This window comes from Synchiropus splendidus, chromosome 1, assembly GCF_027744825.2.
Source record: "Synchiropus splendidus isolate RoL2022-P1 chromosome 1, RoL_Sspl_1.0, whole genome shotgun sequence".
Classification (NCBI taxonomy): Eukaryota; Metazoa; Chordata; class Actinopteri; order Syngnathiformes; family Callionymidae; genus Synchiropus; species Synchiropus splendidus.
In genome coordinates, this window is record NC_071334.1 from 52713696 (window position 1) to 52734574 (window position 20879).

General features: G+C 44.7%; 1 protein-coding gene across 7 annotated transcripts in view; it reads left to right on the forward strand.

Moving 5' to 3' along the window:
• LOC128762015 (probable E3 ubiquitin-protein ligase HERC1) overlaps positions 1-13442 on the forward strand; it is a 41042-nt gene extending 27600 nt beyond the window's left edge. For all 7 annotated transcript variants that reach the window (XM_053869812.1, XM_053869754.1, XM_053869791.1 and 4 more), the window contains 34 exons: positions 22-275; positions 569-621; positions 686-883; positions 2080-2245; positions 2671-2914; positions 3031-3244; positions 3327-3613; positions 3707-3834; positions 3914-4041; positions 4248-4439; positions 4523-4650; positions 4719-4918; positions 5879-5993; positions 6065-6193; positions 6268-6366; positions 6538-6711; positions 6775-7059; positions 7140-7205; positions 7395-7520; positions 8005-8143; positions 8233-8414; positions 8521-8676; positions 8739-8861; positions 9016-9118; positions 9598-9767; positions 9829-9967; positions 10035-10210; positions 10273-10442; positions 10517-10682; positions 10764-10840; positions 10912-11164; positions 11243-11395; positions 12359-12664; positions 12928-13442. In XM_053869812.1, coding sequence (XP_053725787.1) covers positions 22-275; positions 569-621; positions 686-883; positions 2080-2245; positions 2671-2914; positions 3031-3244; positions 3327-3613; positions 3707-3834; positions 3914-4041; positions 4248-4439; positions 4523-4650; positions 4719-4918; positions 5879-5993; positions 6065-6193; positions 6268-6366; positions 6538-6711; positions 6775-7059; positions 7140-7205; positions 7395-7520; positions 8005-8143; positions 8233-8414; positions 8521-8676; positions 8739-8861; positions 9016-9118; positions 9598-9767; positions 9829-9967; positions 10035-10210; positions 10273-10442; positions 10517-10682; positions 10764-10840; positions 10912-11164; positions 11243-11395; positions 12359-12664; positions 12928-13119 — 5691 coding nt within the window. In that variant the 3' untranslated portion in view covers positions 13120-13442. The remainder of the gene's footprint in view (positions 1-21; positions 276-568; positions 622-685; positions 884-2079; positions 2246-2670; positions 2915-3030; positions 3245-3326; positions 3614-3706; positions 3835-3913; positions 4042-4247; positions 4440-4522; positions 4651-4718; positions 4919-5878; positions 5994-6064; positions 6194-6267; positions 6367-6537; positions 6712-6774; positions 7060-7139; positions 7206-7394; positions 7521-8004; positions 8144-8232; positions 8415-8520; positions 8677-8738; positions 8862-9015; positions 9119-9597; positions 9768-9828; positions 9968-10034; positions 10211-10272; positions 10443-10516; positions 10683-10763; positions 10841-10911; positions 11165-11242; positions 11396-12358; positions 12665-12927) is intronic.
• Positions 13443-20879: the final 7437 nt, after the last annotated feature.

Consider the following 20879-nt stretch of genomic DNA (forward strand, 5'->3'; position numbering starts at 1 on the left):
AATCTCTGCATGTCCCTGCAGGTCGGAGAGGAGCACAATCAGATGGTGAAATGTGAGCTGTGCAACACGTTCACGCTTCAGTTTAATAATCACATAAAGCACCGTCATCCAGGCTGTGGTCTGAGCGCGGCACGGAAAGGTTACGACAGCACGGGGGCGTACGTTGACGTCTGGTTCAAAGGGGAATGTGGCTCTAACTTCCCCTTCTACCTGCTGTGCACCTCGTGCCGGGAAAAGTATCTAGCTGCAAATCTGGGAGAGTCCAAACATGACAAGTAAGTAGGTCCAATCACGGCATAAATGAATTAGTCATCATATAGGAGACATTTTTAACAAAAAATGGTTCAATGGTTCATTAAGTCAATGGCTAAGATTGTTGCTTTTCATCAGTAGTTTTGATCCCAGTGTACTGCGTTATCAATAGGGAAAGGTCAGATTTAGGTCAGCAGTGCGAAGAAGCTTGACCTACAGTCTGTGCTTTATCCACTTGTATTTTCCATGTTAAATAAACTTTGTTCACGATCAAGTATGGTTAGGGTTTTGTGACTGAAATCTCCTTATTTTTCAGGATTAAAGGGTTGACCTCAGATTTGATTGGCCATTTGGACAGTACTTCTGATGGTATGCAATAAATTGTAGTTCTTGTCTCTCTGTTGTTTTACTGACACGTCAACCATTTTTACAGATGATTGGGAAATGAGCCACGGTGATGAGTGTGACGCCGACAAGCTGACTGGGCTTGAGGACTTCGGACTCCTGCTGAGACCACTGGGCCTCACTGAGAAGAAGCTGGTGCCGGACCCAATAACCTTCACTGAGCCAGATCCGCTGGGGGCTCAAGCTTACAGCACAACTGAGAGTTCAAGAGCTGTTGTACAGAAAGGTAAGCTGTGTTGGCTTCTAAAATAATAAGTGTGATTTTGAAGTCTGCCTTAATGCCTATTGCTCAACATTGTATGTTGGGAATGGTGGACGACAACCATTAAGCTTAATGGAGGCAACAATTGAGGTTATGATGGGACTGATGTGATGTAGATGGAGGAGAGAAACAGGATTTTTTTTAAATCAACAATACCTTTGCAAGGAAACAAACCAAGACTTAAATTATTTAATTCTCTAATAGATGAGGTTTTATCAGAATAAAAGTGGTTTTCAACCCTTTTACCCCCCCTCAGGAAGAAGTAAACGTTTCACGCCCCACGCCCCCCCAACTCTTCAGTGCCTCTGTAAATTGTATCATTCGTCTGTATAATATTACTATTAGTACACCTCGCATAACATTGTATCCTTGTAAACATTAAAGAAAATGAAAAATAAAGTTATATTGATCTGCCTGAAATAAAAAAAAAAAGTGGATATGCAATTACACTTAATTCTAGTACTAGGTCCCTAGGGTCACATGCGCCCCCTGGGGTGCCCGCTCCACTATTTGAGATGGTCTGTCTTTTTTTTTCCAACCACCTATTAATTTATCAGAACACATGGTTGCATGGATAATGCAAAATTAATATCTAATACTGAAATCACAACAGTGGCGTTCTTCATATTTCTGTTATGGAGATGTGTGCTCTTCTTCATCTCATGTTTGGTGATGAAGCAACTATTTTTAATTTTTTATGACGTCTGAGTGAGAGTTTGGCTCAAAATAGAACACTTTGATTTAATATTAAACAATCCACTCCTGGGACCATGTTGAACTCAGTTGCAGCAGTGTAAAATGACTGAATCAATTTTTGTTTGGATCAATCAGTTATTTGAAAAAAAAAGTTATTGCTTGAATGTATGTATAAAATATTCTGTATGCATATAATCGTGTCTTAAGAAAATATGGGTTCCAAAGTGGATCAAAGAAAGATATTTCATATGTCAACTCAGAAGACGTGTAATTTTGCTGTAGGTATAACAATTTAACAATTTCTTCGACATCAGAGTCAGTCTCAAGAATTTTAAATCTGGTTAAAGGTCAAATTGCATTTGTTTAAAGTGAAAACTGAACTTAACTAGGTTTGCTCCTCATCATAGTTTGGCATCTAAAGCAGCACTGTTGTTCATTTATTTGTTTTTCAATTCTGTCACCAGGGAATGCCCTTGTGGAGCAGAAGAGCTCCCTGAGTCTCGGACAGCAAGCGACATCACTGAGAGACTCGCACGACAGACTCAAGGCCCTTAGACGCGTCACTTCTACTGCACAGATTCTTCTAGCATACAACATGGTGATGCGGGCGCTGTCTCAGTCCTCAGCTAGGTAAGTCAGACCTGTGGCGTGGGGGTCTCATGAGGCCTTTTGTCTGTTTATGCAGCCCTGTGGAGTCAGAGTAAAATGGTGATCACTGCAAACATGCTGCTGACTATTTTATTTTATGCATTTGTTTGTTCATTATGATTGCAGTTTTTTGTTCCTTTATATTTGTATTTTTTGTGTTTCCTGTCCCTTTAAAATACATGGGAATGGAAAATGCTTGGTGTATGGATATTTTTTTTAAATGATTGTGTTTTAAATTGAGTAAGACACAAACAGCCAACCATTTTTGTTTATTTTAAAACTAATTTCTTGCAGTAATAACGGTCACAGTATTTAAGATGGCCCCCAAGGAAATTTAATTTCCTTGCTTTAAATCCACGATGGGCTTGTAGGACAAACGTTTTACATACATTTCTTCTTCTCCTCAGTGCGTCAGTGTGCAGTCCCTCCAATGGGCTGGAGTCACTTGGTCTGGCAGACATCCGCATTCTGGTGCGTTTGATGACTCTTGCTGCAGGAGGCCGCGCTCACGCTTGTGTTGGCGGACAGTTGGGCACGAAGGGGCCAGTGTCTGATCACAGCAGCTCCCTTAACTTTCTCACTGCGGCCATCGGGAGCGTAGTTTCACAAAGTCCTACTGCGTATCGACAGCTGGTGGAGATCTGCACTCAGGTCAGTCTGTGTGATTACAATGTTTCGAGACATTTGTGACACCATTGATATGTCAAATAGATCATTTATTTCTTCATTCAGCGTTTATTAAATGCCAAAGTGATGTGATTCTGCAGGAGTTAATGTCTGCAGCAACTGGTGTGAACATTGGAGCCATCAGCGATCCCTCTCAGAGAAGTTGCGTGAGCTCCAGTGTAACCACTGTAACGGCTCTGCAGCACTGCGAGCAAACATCTCCAACATTCCTGGTCACGCAAAGTCTTGTTTCACTGCTGACAGAAAAGGGAGTTCATTTTCACAGCCCTGATAAGTTTGACCACGGGAACCACGGTGAGAGACGCACAATTCCTCAAATGGAATTTTCATTATTTCACTTCACAGACCAGGTGCTTCTTCCTATATCATGACACAGATTCCAGCAGCCAAGCAGCATCGTCATCATCATCGTCGTCCTTGCCTGCATCCCCTTTGACCCACCTGAGTTCCCGGGTCAGTCCTCTGGAGCTGGCGAATGCGTTGGCAGCTTGCGTCCTGTCTGCCAGACTGATGAGCAAACACAGACAGTGGGCAGCTCAACAGCTGGTGCAGGCACTGGCTGTGAGCGGACGGGACAGCCCCAGTCGACCACAGACTTACAGTGACTTAGCTGGAGACCTACGCAAATGCCACCTGAAGAGACTAGAAGGGCATTACAACAAGGTGGAATACCTTCTTTGCTAGTTATGTTTTTGCACTTTTTTTGTTGCCTATTCAAGATAAAAATAAATACATTAAAAAATTTTGCATATACAGGTGGCCAGTTGTTCCTGGAACAGCGAGCAGAATCTGCTGGCTACATGCTCTCAAGACAAAGTGGTGCAACTGTGGACCATCAACCCCATTTCTGCAGACCTTCACACCACATTCTCCTGTGTAACCAGGTACCAGTGTTGTAGAACATTCTCTCCATGCGTGGCAGGCTTTAAGTCATAACTACTTCTCCCCCCCTTGTTTGTTCAGTAAGAGCGATCGATCAAGTTTCGATAGAGCTGGCCGCTGTCACCACATGTCTCCCGTCTACTGGAGTCCTGCAGGAAACTTCCTGGCCGCCCCAGAGAACAAACACATAAACATCATGAATTTTCGGGGTAAATCCACCCAGTAATGACAATTTTATCTGTAGTTTCATGTCTTACAGAGGCTCAGCAGAATTGTTAGCACATCTTCATAATCATGTAATTATTCTTTGACGATTGAGGAACAAATATTTACATTGAGCATTCTTCCTGTTCCCACGCTGATGTCAGCAAAAGCTCTTGTTAGATCTGCCATTGAAAGTTTTGTTTGTGTTTAGGCTCCAACTGTCACATAGAAGCCCAGTTGTCCCGGGTAACTGCGCTTTGTTGGGCTGCTTGTCAAACCAGAGCTGCAGAGAGCTTGTTAGTGGGGCGGCTGGACGGCTCGCTCTGCTGGCTGCAGGTCTCATTACAAGAAGCTGAGCTGCTGGTGCGGAGCACTGAACTCACTTACTGCTGCAGGGACGAAGGTAAGAAGCCCACTAAACATAGAGATGCTTCAGTCTTGTGGGTTTTTTTTTAAACTTGTTGTTGCTTTTCTGGGATCTTCCAGCTCCCCAGTGTGTATCTTGGCACAGCGTGGAGAAGCCCTTCGCAGTGGGCTACCCTAACGGAAATGTGCTGCTGGCTGCAGCTGATACATATGAGAACGAGCAGCCGGCAGTGGTGTCAGTTTTTGAGGTACGTTTTAAAACAATTCCATGAACATTTCTCAATTTTAATTCCACCACCATTTGAACTCTCCGCAGGACTGTGTCAGTTCACTGAAGTGGGATCCTACAGGGCACCTGCTCCTTTGTTTGGGCCGGTCTGAGACGGTGAAGGTGCTGGGATGCTGCAGGGGCACGTGGGTGACCCTCCACTCCCTTATTCACTCCAGCACCGTTAATGTCGCAGAATGGTGCCCGCTGGCCGGGAGAGAACCAGATCCCAGGGTCATGATGGCTGTGTGAGTTGATGCGACTTGCATTTCATTCTACTTTTTGTAATATTGTAGAAGGGACACCCTTTTAGTGGCAACAAAATATAACTAAATATAACCATTGTAACATTTGTTCGCTGACTAACTTGTCTATTAGATTTTTAACTTTTGCAGCAATTCAAGATTGTAATTACACACACACATATTATTGCTCACTTATCCCCAAGACCTGCAAGACATGTCTTCCCCTCTGTGGGATAAATAAAGACTAGTCTAGTTTAGTTAAAGCTTAGGCTGTGTCCCATTTCTCACCCTAACACTCATTTTTGCGCGTTAAGTGTAGTGTGTCCCAATATTCCTAAGACCGAGGGCACTCGCCATTCACCACTTGAAATGGTCCCTTCAAACCGGGGCTGACTTGAAACAAAATGGGAGTATGAAGTGTGGATAGTTTTCCAGGATACCAAAATACTTTATTTAAAAACAATGTTGGATAGGACAACAGGGACATTTTAGCAACAAGGACTACTCTTCCGTTTGTTGACTTCCTCTCGTGTCATACCCAAATTGTCTAAATTGCCGTGTCCGACGTAATGAACAACACAACATGTATGTACAACAGTATGTTTTTATTTCATCTGAACAAACAGGCTAACGTTAACATCCCCATGCCTCTAACAGATCTATCACTGCAACATAGCAGCGAAGCCGGCTTCGGCTCCGCCCATTTCTTCTCCGGTGGTTCACCAAACCAAGTGAGGTTATCAGTGCCCATGCAAGTGGTTGCAAAAACGTTGGAGCTGGCCTTTCTAAAACGTCTCCAACACTCGATATGCAGGAAACAAAACACAGCACGGCAGCCAATAACACGTTGTCTTTGTGCGTGACGTCATGGTGGGACGATCACTCAAAACCAAGTGCTCGTGTTAAGTGATGGTGTTGGGGTGAGAAATGGGACACACCCTTAATCTTCATGTGTTCTTCCAGGGGCTGTCAGAATGGCTCTGTGTATGTATGGACTCTACCACAAGGGAGCGCTGCAGCACCTTTGTCCAACATGTTAAAAAGCTCCTCAAGTGAGGAGGGAAATATCGATGTAAAGGTCAGTTCATTATTATTCTTATTTTTTATTCAACAATGAAGAAACATAGACAGTTGTTCTCTCCGCTTCAGGACAGTGCCAAGTGCGTGTTTCTTCTTCACGGTCACATAACATCCGTGAAGTCGCTTTCATTCTGCTCAAGTGGACTCGCACTGGTTTCCGGCGGCATTGGAGGACTGCTCAATATCTGGTCCTTACAGGTTAGAAAAGAAAAAAAAATCTCTTCCTCACACTGTCTGAATCAGATCTCACTGATGGATCTCTGTGTCCGCAGGATGGTTCTGTCTTGCAGACAATCACAGGGATGGGGTCAGTTGTCAGTACAACCTGGGTACCAAACTTTGGGGTCGCTGCCTGCTTTGGGAGGTCAAAGGTAGCCCATTTTTAAATAAATAAAATGTTTAAGAAATTGATCCAGATGTCTCGACTTCTGCAGTATGAATGAGAGCTGCTTAGCCTTTTGTCTTGCCTCTAATCCAATATAACAAAGGAGCTTAAAATAAACAAGGAACAGTTTTATTTATTTATTTATTTATTTTTCTAGGACGTCCTGTTGATCTGTTGCACACCGGACTGGATCTGCCAAAATCACGTGCTTGCTTCCTGTCGCATGGTGCTCAGAAGCCAAAACATCTTGGGTCTTCACCGAGCACCGTGCTTAGCCGTACTGCTTGAGCGACTGCCCTTAATGTTGCAGGAGCAGTATTCCTGCGAGCAGGTCAGTGCAGACTCTGTTTTGATGCTAGTGATTTAGTAACACGTTGTTTTTTTTTTTTTGCAGACTCACGTGGCTGCTGGCGATCAGCTTGTCCACAGTGCCTTCCTCCAGAGCCTGGCGTCTCTGGCTGTTGGTCTGTCATTAGAGGAGCACCTCTGTCATAACCCCTGCCCTCCGCATCACACCAGCCTCTGCTCCTACTGCTGCCCACCTGAGTGGAGCTGGCTCGCCACTTACGCCACCACTGTCCGTAGCGCGGAGGCGATAGCAAGTGGCATTGTCTTCCCTGAATCCTTCATTGTTTCAGAGTTCGAAGCAGTGGAGGACAGTGAGATCAGTAAAGCGCTGGTAGGTAGCTCCGTTGTTGCACTAGAGAAGAGCAGATTGTTGTTTCAAACCTCAACTGAATATAACCATTTAAATTCCAGGACAATAGTCAGTGGACCTTCAGGATGGACGAACAGCTCATGTCATGGGTTGCAGCAAAACCAGAGGTGCTATAACTTTATTCTGTCTTTGAATCATTTTAGGTGTAATAAGTGTAGTTTATGCTAAGTGAGAGTTATAAACAACTTTTCTGTGGCAGGCGAATTATTATTAATTGAAGCATTTACTTATTTCTGTGTGTTTGTTTGATGATTCTATTGATTTTTAAAACGTATGTTTCTATTTTGGTCTGGCAGGACTGGCAACGTGGTGGGAAGAGTGATGTTTATCTCTGGGGAAATGGACGTTACGGACAGCTGGCTGGAAAAGGAACCAATCCCTCGATGCCCACACTCGCCCCCTCACTTCTCCAAACACAGCAGGTATGAAATGTTGGAGAAGTTATGTTCTGACTTGGTGTCTGAGGATTCAGACGTTTCTGATTGAATCGGCAGTGAAAATGTCAACGACTTAAGGAAAAAAAAATCAAAATAAGACGGAGATTTATTTTGCTGTTGGGAGACTCAATATTCAATTTTAAAATTAGAGCCAAAAATCTTCAATGTCATTTTGTGGACACAAAAAAAAAAAATAATACACAGTTACTAAAATTGTGTTTTTATACTGCAGCATGTTATTTTGCATCCGTGTCCTGTCCTGTCCTGGGCATTGTGCCCATTTCTTGTGGCTCAAATATGATTTTTGCTGGGGTTTTTCACATTATCGGTGCGAGTGGCAGTGCTGGTATTCGTATCGGGACATCTCGAGTTTGTTTGCTTCCTAAATTGTTTTTTGATCAGGTATTCATGAAGCTGACAAAGGATTGTGTCAGTTTAAAGCCTTTTTATTATTTAACTTTGACTCCAGGTGGTCTGCGGTCAGTACTGCACCTTCCTGGTCCAGTCCAATGGGACGGTCCTGGCTGTAGGAGAAGGACAGTACGGTAGACTGGGCCAAGGGAATTCCGATGACCTATTTGTTCCAGCCATCATCTCTGCTTTCCAAGGTGCAAACTTCGTCGTGCAATTTTTTTCAACGACTTCAAGATTCTATTCATCGACTTGAGAATGAGAGTTTTTTTTTAATTTTGTTCAGGCTACATGGTGACCCAGGTAGTGACGTCCTGTGGGTCAGACGGACACTCCATGGCCCTCATGGAGACAGGAGAGGTTTTCAGCTGGGGAGATGGAGATTTCGGTAAACTGGGGCACGGCAACAGTGAACGTCAGAGGAGACCTAAACAAATTGAGGCTTTGCAAGGAGAAGAGGTCGTTCAGGTAAAACAGCCCGTGTGACCGACATAGCAGAACATGGATTTATACTTTGTTTAAAGACATGATCTTAAGTGATGCAACTGTGAAGTCGTATTTTCTGTCTTTTTAGCTGGCTTGTGGTTTCCGGCACTCAGCTGTGGTGACCGCAGATGGGAAACTCTTCACTTTCGGCAGCGGAGAATCTGGTCGCCTGGGTCAAAGATCAACGTCCAACAAAATGCTGCCGGAAAGAGTGGCGGCACTGGAGGGCCACCATGTGGGCCAGGTGAGACCCTCGGCTGTCCACGCCCTGAGTCGCACTGACATCAATGTTTCTCTCCTCCCCAGGTCTCTTGTGGTCTCAACCACACGTTGGTGCTCTCGCAGGACGGCATGACCGTGTGGGCTTTTGGAGATGGAGATTATGGCAAACTGGGAACTGGTTCATCAACTGCTAAATATTACCCTCAGGTTGGATTGAATTACTTGTGGGATAAAACTCCTGAGTTGTTTTGCCGTCCAAGATATTATTTTGTTGTTTACCGTCATGATGGTCCTCGGAGCAATACAAGGTTGCAATGATCGTCTCTTAATTCTAAGCTTATATTGACTGTTGTTTTTTTAGCGTGTGGAGCAGCTTTGCAACAAGCGAATTAAGAAGGTTTGTTGTGGAACTCAGTTCTCGGTGGCTCTGGCCTGGGACGGACACGTTTACACCTTTGGTCAAGGTACGTTACTTTTGAGGATGGAGCCACCTGCACGCTCAAAGATGGCCGCTCACTCGCTCGCAGACATAAATAAATTCATTTTGTTTAGGACTGAGATTTATGTCATGAAAAAGCTCCCATTGTTCATGTGTGTGCCTCTCTGCCTTTCAGTGCTTTGACGCAGTGAGACGTGGATGAGGCAGTCACTTGGCTACAGTAACTGACAGCGATAAAACTAAATGAAATTTGCTCCTCAACGTAGTTAATGTAAAAAAAAAAAAGTACAGTAAATTGATGTGGAACCAATTTTTCGTCTAATGATTACAATATCAGAGGCGGGCTGCCAAAAATTCTGTTAATTTAAATAAAAAAATAAATTAAAAAAATCAGCTTTTTCAATCCATTAAAAAAAATAAAAATCTTTCAGCGTGATTGCCACGTAAATGCAACTAACTCATGATCGCATGTGACTCACTCACATGCTTGTGTTCGTCTTCCAGAGCGGCTGATCGGTCTTCCAGACTCGATGCACAAGAACAAATCCTGTCCTCAGGTGGTGCCGTCTCTGGAGGGCGTGCACATCGAAGACGTCTCTCTGGGCTGTGAGCACGTCCTCGCCTTGTCCTCCACTGGGGACGTCTACGCGTGGGGTTGCAACAGCGAGGGCCAAGTAAAGAAACAGTCGCCCTGTCTGTCTGTGTGCTGTCGAACTTATTACGTCTGTGTTCCAGCTTGGTCTTGGACATTCTAACCCAGTGAAGGAGCCCACACTGGTCACTGCCCTTCAGGGGAAGAAGATCAAGCAGATCTCTGCTGGCCGCTGCCACAGTTCAGCGTGGACCACACCCTCTACCTCCTTACAAAACTCAGGTGCGGGGAATTCCTCTTGTAGGTCAACTGTCCAGAGCCACAGATGGAAGAACGCATTTCTCCTCAGGTGTTGGTGGCTCTGGAAGTCTTCTGATGGGCTGCCCTCAATCCGTCCCTCCCCAGTACAACACTCTGAAAGACCTGAGCCCCAGCCTCCTCAGCACAAGGCTCAGGGTCCTGCACCACTTCTCTGATCTCATGTATAAGTCCTGGAGGCTGCTAAACCTGGATCCCAGCAACATGGTAGTCACCGCTCAGTCCACCCTGCAGGTGTTTCCAGCTAACTCTCTCGCGTTCCACGGCAGGTGTCCACATCACGCTACAGTTCAGGGACATCTGCCATCATCCGGGGCGAGCTGCGAGGCCTTCTGTCGCCCAAGGTCAACACTCTACCTTTAATGCGCTCCATTGGCAGAACTATGACCCAGGGAAAAACATATGGGCCGCAGATCACTGTGAAACGATTATCCACAAGGTAGCAATGACCTTCGGTTTCTACATCCTCTCATTTGAGGAGTCTGGAGATGAATGTATTGAACTCGCCCACAGGGGCCGCTCCAGCAAGCCCATCTTTGTGCAAGTGGCAAAGCAGGTAGTGATGCTGAACCCCTTGGAGCTGCGGCTTCCGTCCCGAGCCTGGAAAGTCAAGCTGGTGGGAGAAGGAGCCGACGATGCTGGAGGGGTGTTCGACGACACCATCACTGAGATGTGCCTGGTGGGTGCTGAGGCTGCAGCCACACTCCTGCAGCTGCGCGCTGTCCGTCACAAACGCTCTGTGTGTTTGCCGTCTTCTCAGGAGTTGCAGTCTGGTGCGGTGGACCTTCTCATTCATACTCCCAACAGCTTTGCCGACGTAGGCAGCAACACAGACCGGTTCGTGTCTTCGTTCGAAGTATGGCGTTCCATTTGTGAAGGTCTAATTTTCAAGAGCTTTTTCTCCCTAGATTCCTCTTGAACCCGGCTGCCCAGTCCAAGGATCACATGGCTCAGTTTCGCTTCCTGGGGATTCTCATGGCGGTCGCTGTCCGCACTAAGAAACCGCTGGACCTGCATCTGGCCCCCTGGGTTTGGAAGCAGCTCTGCGCAATGCCACTTGTCGGGTCCGATCTGGAGGAGGTGGATCTGCTGACTCATCGCACTTTACAGGGAATCCTTCACCTGGAGAACAGCGGCATCACAGAGGACAATTTCCACGTGGTAGGACATCCAAACGTTCAATGTTTTTGATCAAGTGCACGTCATTTTTGCATCCCCTGACTCTGCTTCGCTTCGTAGATGATTCCGCTGGATTCTTTCATGGCGCACAGCGCCGACGGAAGACTGGTTCCTGTGGTTCCTGGTGGTCAAAACATTTCTCTCACTTTTGCCAACCGGACTGAATATGTGGAACGGGCCCTGGAGTACCGGCTTCATGAAATGGACCCGCAGGTTTGATAGTGACGCCTCGAATACCCCTGCATGAAAACTGAAACTGTTCAAACATGGAATCTTACCAGCGAGGAAGTGAGGCTTGAAACTCGTTTAGAATGTTAGTGGATTGCACACTTTCAGGGAGGTAGCAATTTTGTAAACCTTAACCACATTGATCTTTTTTTTTTTTTTTTAAGGAACTAAGAACTAAAGGAAAAATATAGAACACAAGGAGGCGCCCTAACCGTCTTCCTTGCTCGAAGTACATACAATTACTGTAGTTGAATGGAGGCACATCTGTGTTTGAGTCTGGTGTGGACCAAAACAAAACCAGCACGTGATGCAGGTGAAAGCCTTTTGTCGTTGCATCACATTTTTCTGATGGTCGCCTCTCTCTTATAAGTAGCAGCGGGACATTGCTCGGGGCGAAGGTAATGCTGTAGGGTTGAATATTATCTTATCTTCTTACTGGAGAGCGAGTAATTCCCTCCCAAGATGGCGATCAGGTCAATGGTCCCACCCACAAACACGTTCACTTTATTGTTTGTATAAACAAGGAGTAAAACCATTTTCAGGAGATTGTGTGTAGCGAAAATTCTCAATGCTGTCCATTTTTTTAATGAATTTTGTTATATTGACAGTTCAGCAGTTCCCCAAGATTTTTTATCTGAGGCAAGAGAGAGAGACCCCCACACCTAACAAAGACCAGAGTGTCAGTCTGGGTTTAAAGTTCCGGCCCGTGGAGTGACTGAGTTTGGCAACGCTGGTTGAGATGTCCCCCACTGAGACATGACTTGCTGAGTCATGGAGATTTATCAAAGAGTGTATGGTGTTGAAGCCGAGATTGAGAGGAAAACCAGATCAAACAGGACTGAGTCACACGCTGCTCTTCTGCTCACCTGCCTGGATGAAAGCAGAACAGAGGTGTCTGTCTCTGCCGTGCTTGTCTCATCATGTCCTGTGATGTTGTGCTTCCTCCAGGTGGCGGCAGTCAGAGAGGGCATGTCCACCATCATCCCCGTCCCCCTCCTCTCCCTGCTGACCGCGCAGCAGCTGGAGCAGCTGGTCTGCGGCCTGCCCGAGGTCTCGGTCCACATGCTGAAGAAGCTGGTGCGCTACCGTGACATCACCGAGAGCCACCAGCTGATTGGCTGGTTCTGGCAGAGCCTGGAGGAGTTCACCAACGAGGAGCGAGTGCTCTTCCTGCGCTTCGTGTCCGGCAGGTCCAGGCTGCCCTCCAACCCGGCCGATATCTCCCAGAAGTTTCAGATCATCAAAGTGGACAGGGTGAGGCCGCAGATAAGCAGCAAACACACGTCTCGACATCTGCATTCTTGTGTTGAGGAACTTCTATCTAACCCGTAACATTAAAATCGAGATTTCCTCAGGTTCCTGCCTGTTTGTGTGTTTAAAAACGATCCTTTTAATAATGTATGAATATGATGCAGCTGCTGCTCTTCTTGAGCTTAAAAAAAATCATGTGAAAGCTTCAGATCTTGAGCAGAGTTTAGTTGTGAACATGTTTTGAAAAGGACTTCCTGATTCCGCAGCCTGTCAACGGACTCCCGACCGCTCAGACCTGCTTCTTCCTGCTCCGTCTGCCGCCGTACACGAGCCAAGCCGTCCTTGCCGAGCGTCTGCGTTACTCCATCCACAACTGCCCGTCCATCGACATGGACAACTACATGCTGACGCACAACACCGACCCCACGGACAGCTCCGAGGACGACGGCGACGACTGAAAGCAGCTGTGGCTGACGAATGTATTTTATCTGATGCACATTATTTATGCACTAAAACAACACAGATTTTTATTTGCCAAACCCGTACGGTACTGTATACTGTTTCTATGTGGATGGATTGTGTAGTTTTGTTTTTACTGAGGTGTCGTAACTATTGCAGTGCTTTTCTCTGAGTCCACAGGGACGTGGAACCAAGCTCTGAACTATATATAGCCACATGGATGAACTTAATGTGCCTGTTTGTCTGACACTGAATAAGAGCAACCTGTCGGACGCCGACAGTTGTAAAATAAAGAGTGTTTATGTAAACAACAAAGGATGCTGGGCATTTTAGTCGGTCTTGGAAGTAAATATTGACAAGCTTTTTTTATTAGAAACTCACATGAAAGCCATGACATGCAGTCACACACAATAGCTTTGTCACTCGAAACACAATTTCAGTATCATTTTTTAATAAAGCCATCGAATTTTTAATGGAAGGCAAAGGTAACTCTCAGCTGACAACTTGAGGCTTCTTTTTCACTGACTGATAAAAGTCAGAGTCACTTCCAAACCCTTAAAATACTGTATTAATTTTGGTTGGGTTCCTAGTAAAATTTGATTTTTTTTTTTTAAATAAGTGACCCCAAAATCTGATCTTGAAAATTAAGTGAAAGTGTATTACTGTGCAGTTTTTATTCTATTATAGTGAACCTCTTTTTTTCATGTAGCAAGCATCTTTGCTTGTGTTTCACTGTAAATCTGCCTGAGTCAAACTCATACTGACAAAGAAGGAAATTGGAACCAAAATATGCCTTAAATGTTCTTAAGACAGATGCCAAGAGTCATAATTTGCTCTAACAGCCTCTATGGTCCAGATATGGTGAACACTTCAATTTGTGTCAGACAAAATTGAGAGCATTGTCAGAGACTGACAAGAATAGGGTTTCAGTATTAAAGACAGACATTGACAGGTGGTTATTTACTATTTTTCTTCATGCGATCTTTCACAGAAACTCTGGGCCACTTGAAATCTACTCCAGGGCCACAAATAGCCCCGGGCCAGACATTTAAAATGTCTCAAAGTGGTGGGGGTATGAAAAAAAAAACCCACACGACTCTGGAAATGTGGATTCAAGCATCACAAATAAGTCATTTTGCGGCTTTTGTTGTCACGATTACGAACTGGTGGCCTCCGCACATGTGGCGAATTTCTAAGAGCAACAAACTCTGAGGCGAGGTCTTAATGCAATTCTCCAGAGTCTAATGTTGTACTGACTCAGCACAGCTGGCCAGTCTGCCATTTGTCTGTGCCAGTGAGAGGCACGTCTGCGCTGACCTTATTACCCATCTGCTTCCCCGAGTGCCGCCTGGCCAATGAAGGCAGAATTCAACCTGCAGTCAGCAGCACTGCAGCTGAGAGCTGGAGGGTGGAGGAGGCTTGAGCCCGATTTAAATATAACTTCCCATCTATCAAGCTAACTAGTACTCAAGTCTGGGGAAGTGTGACGTCAAGCCTTATTCTTCACCCTCTGTCTCGTATATAGGCTGGTTGTCCAAGGCTGTCGGGGCAGAAATCTGAGTTTGTTCACACCACAAGAGGTGCCCTCAACTCTCAAGTGCTTCTGCAAACCTGTTCACGAGGTCTTCTGCTGAAGGCTGCAGGTAAATGTATCTGCTGAGGTTTCTCATGAGCGACGCAGCTCCAGCATGACAAACACACATGTGCAGCCACGAGTCAAGCCAAATTAAATCCAGCTGGTGAATAATTGATTTAAAATGGTGTCTTCACCCAGGTCTCTGCACATTTACACACAAAAGAGATCAATAATAAACCACTTACTTTACATGGCTGTGTGTGTAGAGCCTCGGGTCCTGCAGACGCGCGAGTGCTTTGTCACACGGTGTTGACTTCAAGACCAGCTTCATACAGTAGATTCATGTTGGAGCAGGCGATGAGTTGGCTTATTCTTCTGATGGCCACAGGGGGGCAGTGTAGCTCAACTCAGCTGCAGCCATTGAAGGCGCTGGAAGTAAGTGAGACAGACATGAATCACCTTTATTGTTCACAGCTTTTTTACTTAAAATGTTGAATGACGCATGAATTAGTTTATAGAACCCACTTATGGGTTCTATAAACTAAATTTATTCGTTTTGAATAAATTTGCAGCTCACTGTGCTACAAGCTAACGTGGCGCTTGATATGCATTTTGAACAAATTTGAAATGCAAAAATGCACGTCGCTCTAAATGGCGAGTGAAGTTGTCACGCTGAACTCCACATTCCACTGTTCATCACATATACAGTGGTGCCTCGGTTTTTGAACGTCTCGGAATTCAAACAAATCGGAATTCAAACAAAAATTTCTAGATTTGGATTTCTTGCTTTGGATTTCGAACAAAAATCCAAAACTCGAACGCCCCCGAAATAAGCTGAAAAAAACATAACGTGCGCGGACCGATCAGCTGACCCACGACGCTCTTTGTTACTGTGTATAACGCAGCCTCTGTATGCAGACGTGTCCCGTTAGCTACATTTACTGACTGTTCTTTCTTCATATTGAGGTGTAAAACATTTCCTGTCTCCACACTGGACCGTGGTAGAGTGTCACAGGGGAGGTGCTCGCTCTCCACACCTCCGAGGCTGGAGCGCTCACTCCAGGGTTTGATGTCCTGTTGTCAGCTAGAGCTGGAGCTGGGACAGGGATGAGGCGAGTCTGGGACAGAGCGTTACTTGGTTTATGACTTTGTCACAGCCAAACTGCACAGAAGCGCACATTCAGAGCTGGACACGCACCGGGCACCTCTTCACTTCTGGAGAGACCTCACTCACTCGGCAACCCCTCCCACATGCAGCGGCCACACACATAGACGAACAGCGCACCTGCAGCAGACACTCTACATTCACTCCTACAAAAGACTATTTTAAGGCTTGGAACGCATTATTTCTTTTTCCATTCATTGTAATGGGAAAAATCAATTCAGATTTAGAACAATTTGCTTCTCGAACGGCCGTCTGGAACGGATTGTGGTCGAGAACCGAGGTACTACTGTACTTACTAGCTACATTTGGCTAAAGGAAGTAGCATAGTAATTTTTGAAAATTCAAATGCTACTAATGCTATGCACAGTACTAATACAACGACCGCCAACAAATGCTTTTACTTCTATATTTTCTTTTGTTTATTTCTATGAATGAATGTTTATTTCAAACTCCTATAATACATTTTAAATGCCTAAGATAACTTACTCTAAATGACGTTTATATGTCTATTATATAACATGCTTTATAATTGATAAAGTGCGTACAGTTCAGTCAATAGTTCTTTTTAAATGATGTAGAGATTGAAAGGGAGCAGAGTGAAGAACAGTTCTGAGAATTTCTTTTCCTCTTTTTCGGAGCAGTGGTTGTGTGTATCTGGTGTGACAGTGTGTAAGCTTCCGTCTGTGTGTTACTCTACTTTTGTGTTATTCACTTTTGTGTTACTGCCAGTATGTGCGTGTTTAATTGTGCAGTAGTTGCCGTATTAACGAAACACAAATAAATAATAATATTTTTCGTCCTTTGGCCGTTACGTGACACTCGACACCCTTTAAAATAACTGTTCTTGTTCACCACGTGAGTCATGCACTTTATGTTTCAGTCATGCAAATTCTTTCTCATTCGCGCAGTGTCCCTGCTGCCCTGTTTGATAAACAGTAGACATTTAAAAGTGTAATTTCCCACTGATTTAAAAACAACTGCAGGTTGAAAAGTAAATAGAGCGCAAGTAAGTGACATGCGCGTTTGAGTTTGAGTTTTGCTGAATAACACTGAACATCAGAGTCAAAACAGTACAGGAATTCATGCTAAAAACATTTTTCTTTAAATGCACAGGGCAGCACAATGTAATGTTTAGTGCTGCAGATACAGAGGAAGAAAGTTGGAGGTTCGATTCCCATTAGAGGCAACTGTTGGAGCATCTTGGATCTCCATGCACAAAGCACTGGTGCTGTGTATTTGGTGCTAAAGACGTTCAATAAGTTCTTTTCATGGGGGGGGGGGGCAGTTAATGAATGAAAATGTGTCATGTTCTAAACACACATATTTGTTCAATAGAATATCTCAAAACACCACCTTTTATCGTTTCTAGATCTTGATGAATGTTTGACTATTTATATTCTCCCGAAGAATGAAGCAGGTCTCTCCATTCTGAATCTTTTATTTGCCAGAGGAGGGTGTGACCTAGATAGTGTCACCACAGCGACGGTCGTGGGACTGGTCACCTGATCCTCTCTCCTCCTCAGCAAAATCAAAGAACCTGATTTCATGGCCTGGTTGAGTGGACATTGCTGTGAGAAGCAGAGCAGCCAGGTGTGGGTCAGCGCTCTGCTGCGGTGACGCCACCGTGTGAGGGCTGTCTCTACGTGCTGCCTGGCACCTTCAGGTCTCTTATTACATGACAGCAGAGTGTGACCCTTGTACTTCGAGACATTTAAGACTCTGGTTCTGTTTCAGACAGTGATGTGATCGGGACACTTGAATGTGTTCTGAATCGTGTCCAGCCTACAGCTCAGTACATCGAGATTTGGTTTAACAAAATGATGAACTGGGCCAAGAGGGTAGACTTGCATATGAGTATGAGTATCCCTCACATGGGTCTAGGAAAGGATTGCTGCAAAATATGCACACATCTAAAAAAAATATATATATATATATATATTTTTTTTTTTTTTTTTTTTTTTTCAATCCACGCTGTTAAAGCAAACGTGCCTGTACAAGACACCAAAGTGTCATTGGTGAAATGAGAGGCCTTCAATTCAAGCTGCTCATCATTGTGTCTATTGAGTTGCTGACGCAAAGGTTGTCCTCCACAGGCTGGTGGAGTAATTCACCTGAGGTGTGTCAGCAGGACTTAGTGGGGATTTAAGTGGCACCAGGCACAGATCTGGTAAGACAGCTCCCATTAATATTACAAGAGCCTCTGACTGAACTGCTCTGGAATGATTTAGAAGAGTAATCCAAAACACTGGCACAAGGGTCTGTGCTTCATTAGACTCTGGTGCTCAGTGGGCGTCTACGTCAAGAAATATTTCTTTAGGACGGGTGCAAATGTTGTAAACAGAGTGCAGAATTAAAGTAGTAAAGTTATTGGGATTTTCCTCGGCCAACATTATTGCCCAGCTGATGAAGTGCCACTATCTTGTTGAGTTTCTAAAACTGAAGATGCTTTTTTTTTGAGTTGCGCATATGAATGTGTGTCCTGCAGCATGTGTACTATGATACTGCTGCAATCGAGAATTTAAAAAAAGGTCATAAGGGACATAACAGCGTTCCCATTTCCTGTGAATGAAGGGGGTGATAGTGAGTTCAGATTTTGACCCTTCTTTCTTTCCCAAATACTTCACTTGCATACGCACAAGTTCAGGCCATATTCCGACGCAGCTCGACGGGCTTTGCTCCGAAACATCGGCGCTTGGTCATCTGGCTCACAGACAGTTCATCGTCAATGGACGGGGATTTACGTTCAGTGGCTGGCAATGGACATCAGCCCAGCTTCATGCAGCCAAAGCTGCTCCCAGAGGTTGAAGCCAATATTAAACAACAAAGCCTCACCGAGCCGTTATGCAACAACATCTGGGCGAGGGACTTTGCGAGACTGGCCCAACTCCTTTTCTAAAGCAGCGGTGATTACATGAACGTCAGCCAGGGCCCTCATGCTTCCCTCCCATGAGGATCAAAACATCAAAGGCTGCTCCTGTAAGTGCACTCAGGGTCCCTGCCCGCTTCTTTGCGTTTTTATTCGCTAATGCCATTGTAATCACGGATGACTTTGTATCTCAGTCATTGTCAACATCAGGGAGTACAACATCTGGCAGTATTGCTTGATCAGGATTTTTTAGACAACAACTCCAGTCCTGACTCGACTGTTTGTGACAGCGCCGCAGAAATATGCTGTATTTAAAAGGCTATGGATTTGTAGCTGCTGTGGGGCGACTCCAACAGCAGAGGATTCGTCTGGGATGCTGGAGCGCTACATACTGCATGATCCAGCCGGATATAAAGCTGCGGAGAGGAAGTGAGCGATGACAGGGTGAAGTGTTACGAGCTGAAAATATCGCAGAATAAACCTGACACATGGAATATTTACATCCCATCCATCTTCGGGAACACATCCAGAGCAGGGTCGTAAGCGGTCTGAGCCATTACCGGATGACATTGAAGTTCACAGAAATGACCCTGGCAGACGCTGACACTGAAGCTGAGTTCTGAAATCTGAATGTAACATAAAGGAAGATTTTATCAACACCAGAGTGGCCAGCAATGATCAGAATGTCAGGCTTTTACCATGTTTTTTTTTAACCTTTTCAGTGCCTCTGAGTTTATTCTAAAGCTTGTCCTTGACTTTATCTGTTATGTTGTATTGTTGTAGTAAAGATATTGTCATCTTTCGTTTCTCTTGTGCTTTTATTTTTTTCTGTGTCGTTTTCTTTTCCTTCTCTCTCTTCAGCTTCACAGCAGCGCAGCTGGATCCATTCCATTGATCGGACTGATTTCTACACTGGGTTCCAGTCTGCGCTACCAGGTGGTTGCTCTGCATCCTCTGATAACGTTCCCCTGGAGATCTAGTTCTTCAGCGCTCTTTGCAAACTTTCGACTGTGCATGCCTTTTCTGCCGCTTCCTCAATTTCCTTTGAGTTTATTTTTGATCTTTTTTATAGAAGCGTTTGTGCTTTGTGTGAGAGTTTTTCATTGGCCATTAATCGTGAGCGAACTCAGCTTTGTTTGGATAAGGGTTGGTGACTGCCATCATTCATGGAGATTTACTGTGATTCGTTTCATTGACTGATCCGGTGGAGGGGAAGATCCAAGACTCAAAATAAGAATCATCATTAATGCAGTGTGCACTCGGCTCCACTTCCTTTGCTCAAACATTTAGGCCGAAAGATTTCCAGGTATTTTTAGAAACATGCAGGGAAACATGAGGAAGCCGCTTTAGTCATCTTCCAGAACAAACAAGTGGCTGCATGTGGGTCACATTAGCTTGAAGAGCGGCAGATGTGACGATCGAGAGTGCTTGAGTGTCCACATGGCTTTATTCTAGAGCTCTGCTGATATAATATCAATTGAAAAGCCTCACTTTTGCTGCAGCGTCTTTATGGTCCCATACCTTTGGAGCTGAAGTGGTGTTGAGGTTCACAGCACTCCAAATTGACTCTGGAATGACTTGTTAGTCAGGGGAATGCTTTGGCTTCCCATGCTTTTCTTGGGCAGCTTGTACAACGAAGAAGCCAGGCTGGCAATGTTGTCTGAAAAATGACTCGTCTCCTCATTTTTCATTGCTCCCACCTTTATTATAGCAAGGCTCTCGCTTAGACTTAGACTTCCTTTACCTGTCATTGCCATAGAAAACACAGCAGCCGGTTCCAATAATAATAACGCTTGCGTAATAATAACTGACAACAATACAATAAATACTAAATAAATACAAATGAGTGCAAAACTAATACTACAAAGTGCAAAGTAAGTGCAAGTAGGTAAAGTGAGTAAAGTAAAGTGAAGTGTGACACAGAGAACAGAAAGACCTGTATGTAAACTGTACAAACAAACAAAAACAGAAACATTGTAGCAGCTGGGGAGGTTATTGCATCCATGACTACATTTCGACTGTCCTTACGCGGGGTGTTTCTGTGCTTGATAGTGGTCACATGAACTTACCAAAAAAATAAAAAGCCCTCAGTTTACAGCCTGAACTGCAGGCAAAAGCCCCAGTAACCAATAGCACTTCAACTACAAACCTC